Source organism: Cynara cardunculus (assembly GCF_001531365.2).
Source record: "Cynara cardunculus var. scolymus isolate 2C chromosome LG 1, CcrdV1, whole genome shotgun sequence".
Lineage (NCBI taxonomy): Eukaryota > Viridiplantae > Streptophyta > Magnoliopsida > Asterales > Asteraceae > Cynara > Cynara cardunculus.
Window position 1 is genome coordinate 49,125,695 of NC_037528.1, and position 5,619 is coordinate 49,131,313.

The 5,619-nt window shown below is 34.5% G+C and overlaps 2 protein-coding genes across 2 annotated transcripts in view; both read left to right on the forward strand.

Moving 5' to 3' along the window:
- Positions 1-2,584, forward strand: part of LOC112507171 (disease resistance protein RGA2-like) — an 8,406-nt gene extending 5,822 nt beyond the window's left edge. The window contains exons 5-7 of the mRNA XM_025111620.1: positions 375-1,061; positions 1,714-2,481; positions 2,570-2,584. Of these exons, the coding sequence (XP_024967388.1) occupies positions 375-1,061; positions 1,714-2,481; positions 2,570-2,584 (1,470 nt within the window). The remainder of the gene's footprint in view (positions 1-374; positions 1,062-1,713; positions 2,482-2,569) is intronic.
- The window catches only part of LOC112502437, an 18,156-nt gene continuing 14,806 nt past the window's right edge, over positions 2,270-5,619 (forward strand). The window contains exons 1-3 of the mRNA XM_025106340.1: positions 2,270-2,481; positions 2,570-2,628; positions 3,158-3,246. Of these exons, the coding sequence (XP_024962108.1) occupies positions 2,588-2,628; positions 3,158-3,246 (130 nt within the window). The 5' untranslated portion in view covers positions 2,270-2,481; positions 2,570-2,587. The remainder of the gene's footprint in view (positions 2,482-2,569; positions 2,629-3,157; positions 3,247-5,619) is intronic.

Here is a 5,619-nt window from a genome sequence, read left to right on the forward strand (position 1 = left end):
TTACGCATAAAAAGTGATATTTAAGAGTTTTTGTCAAATACTTTATAATACAGTATAGATATATGTAAAAATCTTAATGATGATCCAAAAGTTATGTTTTATCAATCATTAAAAACACAAATCATAATATTTAAGATTAAACTTTAATTCATTATAGTTTCATGTCAAGATTAATGTAATGTGGCTGGCTCATTTATAAAGATTGCATCTCCTTAATTTCACCTGTAAATTCGGTATCATTTAATAAATGAGTTTTCTTAATTTCAACATTTTAAACAATATTATACATCATGAATAAAAGCAAATCTTTAATGCAACAACGTTTTTAGAGTTACAAATAGTTTTGTAAATGATTCTATATATATTTACTGCAGTTATCTCAAGTAAATGATGTTGCTTGGTCCTTATGCCAATACTTTAAAAAGATAAAGATACACAATTGTGAAGCATTGCCATACGTGATTCCATCCTATGTATTAGCACAAATGCAAAAGCTTGAAAAGCTGAAAATAGAGTATTGCAAATCGCAGGTGGAGGTATTTGCAACTCAAGGGTTCAAGTTTGATGGAACAAGTAGTGGTACTGATCATAACACACTGCTAATTCCAACAAGGAAAAATATTAATGCGTCTCAGCTGTCCACCCTAAAGATATTGGTAATCAACAATTGTGACCTTTTGAAACATGTGTTCACATTTTCCACGTTTGAAAGCATCACACAGCTTGAAAAGCTGGAAATAATCAAATGCAAGTCAGTGGAAGTGATTGTGAAGGAAGACAATGAAGAGCAAACAACGATATCATCTAAGGCTGTGGTCTTTCCTCGTCTAAAGTCCATTGAACTAGGAGATCTACCAAATCTCACGGGTTTCTTCTTGGGGAAGAATGAGTTCGAATGGCCATTATTGAATAAGGTTATGATTGATGCTTGCCCCCAAATGACGGTGTTCACATCTAGTCTCTCGATAACTCCAAAGCTCAATTACATACACACAAAGTTAGGCAAATATAGTCTTGAATGTGGTCTTAACTTTCCTGTGATGGGGTCCACTTTGCATGAGGTATGTTTCAAGCTTTTAATTTTGCATCTTCTAATCAAGACATCATCCTAGCTATTGAACACATTGATACTAGCTAGTTTATCTAAAAGTTTAGTTTGTCCATAGAAATATATGCCTTGAATCAACTTTTTCCAATTTGAAGGACAAAAATATCCAAAACAGGACTTCCATATATAGAGATTGAAAACACCAACTGTTTTGGTTGGATCTCGGTGCAAGTCTGAGTCCTGTTTTGAATCCTACGTAATATGTGTCAGCAACTTTTTAAGGGTCCCCATCTAGGGTCGGAAACAGGTAGTGTATGCATTCTTTTTTTGTTTTATCTAGAGTAAATTATGTTTTTGGTCCCGTTAAAAATTTCTATTTTCCAACGATCAAAGTTTGCAAATAAATAAACAAAAAGTAAAAGACGATCAAAATAAATGCGTATTTCCGGTCCGGCACACTTGGCCCCCAACATTAACCCAACAAAACTATGGGTTGGAGTTAATTATCATGGTTAATTATAACAATAACGATAACAATGATGATGATGATCATGTCTTTATTGATTATAGTCATCCTTTATTAATTATTACTCTTCCAATCTCATCAACATATCGACATCTCATATAACCTATGCCTTCTTTATGTTTTTTTTTTTGACTTGCAGATCCCATGCTCAAGTTTAGACAGTACAAACTCATGCGCTACTACTTCAGAAGGGACACCTTGGTCTTTTCATAATTTGATTGAAATCGATGCAAGTAACAACTGCGATGTTGAAAAGATTATTCCATCCAATGAGTTGTTGCAACTGCAAAAGCTGGAAAAGATCCATGTATATGGCTGTGATTTGGTAGTGAATGTATTTGAAGCATTGGAAGGGACAGGTAGCAGCGAGTTACAATCTGTTGTAGAAATTCCAAAGCTAACAGAAGTGAATTTAGATCGTCTTTTTAGACTCGAGTATATATGGAAGAACAACCCATGGATGGTACTTGAGTTTCCAAACCTAACAAAATTGTGTATCCATGGATGTTATATGTTAAGACATGTATTTAGTAGTTCCATGGTTGGTAGTCTACTGCAACTCCAAGAGATACGTATTATTCATTGCTCAAATATGGAGGTAATTGTTAAGGAAGAAGAAGAAGAATGTGATGGGAAAGTGAACGAGATTATTACTATGTTACCTCAACTGAAGTCCTTAATACTCATCAATCTTCGACGTCTCAAGGGATGTTACTTAGGAAATGAGGCTTTATCATGGCCATCCTTGGATACCCTGAAAATCATCGATTGCCCATCAATAGAAGTTTTCACAAAGGCACATTCAGCAACTCCAGAGCTACAAGTAATTGATACAAGTTTTGGGAGGTGTGAATTAGTAAAAGAGGAAAGCCTCAACTCCTTTATAGCTAACACCAAACAGCAACAGGTATATAAATGTTGTTAATTTCGTAGGGTTTTTCAATCATTCTTAAATCACATTTGCTCTAAATTTTCAACATATTTTTTGCATGCAGGGACTTGAATTCTAGAAGATGGAGATGATAATATTTGAATGTCGTATAAATATTAAAAGGTATAAATATTCTCCTTCTACACCTTTGTTACCATGATTCAAAACCATCTACGTAACAACTTAACTAATAAAAGGAAGATAAATACAACATTAAGATGTATTAAACCTAGTCAGTTGCTCAATTAAAGCCAGAATTTGTTTGGGTAAATGGAAATTGATAGATAAAGAAAAGCAGCCGGTGCCTTAGGCAAACCAAATGGCATAACCAGAAACTCATGATGCCCATACCTGGTATGGAAAGCTGTTTTGGTTATATCTTCATCCCGAACTTTCAATTGATGATAACCAGACCGTAAGTCAATTTTGGGGAAATAGCTTGTCCCGACTAACTGATCAAATAAATCATCGATTCTGGGTAATGATATTTATTCTTTAGCGTCAGTTTGTTCAATTTTCAGTAATCTATACACATCCGCGTCGACCCATCCTTTTTCTTAACAAATAGAACTAGATCACTCCATGGAGATGTACTCGGTCTAATGAAACACTTATCCAACAGTTCTTTTGACTATGTCATCAACTTTTTCAGCTTAGACGGTGCCAAACGATACGGTGCACGAGCTACCGGTGCCGCTCCCGGTGTTAGATCAATTCGAAACTCGACTGACCAATCTGGAGGTAAATTAGATAACTCGTCTGGGAATACTTCGGGATACTCATAAACCACTGGAATAGATTCATGTTGATCTTTTTCCTTCTTAGAATCAATTACATATGCCAAGAAGCTTTGACACCCTTTTTAAACACACTTGCGATCCTTTAAGAGATAAAACAGGCTCGTATGATGATCCCCGCTGATCACCATAAATTACAATCAGCCACTTACCCGGAAGATCAATACGTATCATTTTCTTGTTGCATACAATACTTTCTTGATTCTCTGGCAGCTAGTTCATACCCACCACTATCAAATTCCCTTATCGGCATAGGGAATAGTCGGATCGTTACAACACATCTTTCTATTTCTATTTGATAGTCATTATAAACTTTGGTGACAGGGACTTGACTCTCATTAGCAGTATCTGTAAAACCCATTTTTTTATTAAATATATAAATAATATTACATGGGCCTTTAAATATTTTTTTTAAATGTAAAATATTTATGTAATTAATTAAAGATTATAAAATAGAAATCTTAAATAAATAAATAATAAAAAGAAAAGACAAAAAATGAAAATAAAATAGAATTTGTTTTCTTTTAATTATTTGACCAAAAATGTAAGATATTATGTCAGGAGGGGTCCAATGGTAAATGTCAGAAACTTGAGGGGGCTGAATGTCATCTTTTTCAAAGATGAGGGACCTGTTTTGCCAAAAGTACATAACTGTTAGAGAAAACGACCCATCAGCCTAAAACTCGCGATTTTGTCCGATTTCTTCAACTAATAAGCCAAAACTCTTGGCATATAAATTGTAGAGCTCTGGCTTAGGAACGTTTCGGTTCAAGTAGCTCGAAAAATAGTTGAGTTTTGAGAGAGAAATCTGAGTTTGAAGTTCGGAATCAAAAATCTCGGTTTTTCACCGATTTTAGGTGAGATTCTTCACCAAATCTCTTGATTTTTATGGCTATAGTTTCGTTTTTAGGTCATCTATCAAACCTCAGTAGCCTCATGTCTCATATTTGTGTTTTCGTTGTTCGATTTTTTTTATGTTTTTAAGTTGTTAAGTTTAATTTTAAAAACAAACTTTAAATGAGTAAATGGAACTCATTTCTTGATGAAAATTCATGTTATTTATGTCAAAGTGTTGGTAAAAATATTACCAAGAGTTTGGTGCAAAAAGAATGAAGAAAAATGATCAAGAAACGAGTCATTTTCATGCTCGAAAATGAGCAGCCATGGCTGCAGACCTGCAGTTTTTATCTTGGGCCGGTTTCGTCTTGGGCCATTCTTGTTGCTGGGCCACGGCCCGGGTCGGCCTGACCCAGGACCCGCGTCCGTTTACTCTTATTTAAAAATATTGGAATAAAGTTGTTGAGGGCGGGAATCGAACTTGTGACCTCAGCTTGAAGTTGCAAGCGTTAACCAGTACGCTAAGTTTGATTTTGCTATATATAATGCATTTTTATTATTAATATGCACTGAATATTTAAGTTTCAGAAATTTGCATTTACTCCCTAAAGTTTCATAAAGTTATTTTTCCCGTAATAACTTTATAAGGCTTTCATCAAATTTATTTGGAGTTTGTGAAACGCAAACTTTGATCCAGTTTCGATTATTTATTTCATTTAGTTACCAAAATGACCCTATAAGTGGGAAATCGATATTTTAACAATACTTTACGTATTTGCTTCCAAAATTTACCGAAATAACCATTTATCTTGGGGATTGGTTTATGAGCTTCATTTTTATATTATTATTTTAAAATTTACCAAAACGACCATGTATTTGGAAATCGGTATTTTAGCAATACTTTACATATTTGCTTTATAAAATTACCGAAATGACCCAATGTCTTGGGTGTAACAACCCTTACATTCCAAATACATATAATTCACATCATCATACTCATAATACTAAAATAGTATTATTACAAAACATGAACTATCAAAATGTATCTTTAATACATATGCAAAGCAAACTAATATCAACATTTAGACTTTTCCCTTGCCTTTATCTTTCATCGTAAACTGACCTGCAAAACAGGTTAGTCCAACATCTGAGCATTAGACCAAAAGGTCTAGTGAGTGTATAATCTCATACAACAATATACATTCCAAACAATCAGTTTAGAATCAAACATGTTCCGAAACATAAGTATATTTATGTTTCTCGCGGATTACACTGCCATTACATTCTCTTATCTATTTCTCACTTGCGGTTACACCGCCATCTCACTCGCAGTTACACTGCCATTATATCACTCTCGCGGTTACACCGCCATCTCACTCGCAGTTACACTGCCATTATATCACTCTCGCGGTTACACCGCCATCTCACTCGCAGTTACACTGTCATTATATCACTCTCGCGGTTACACCGCCATTATATC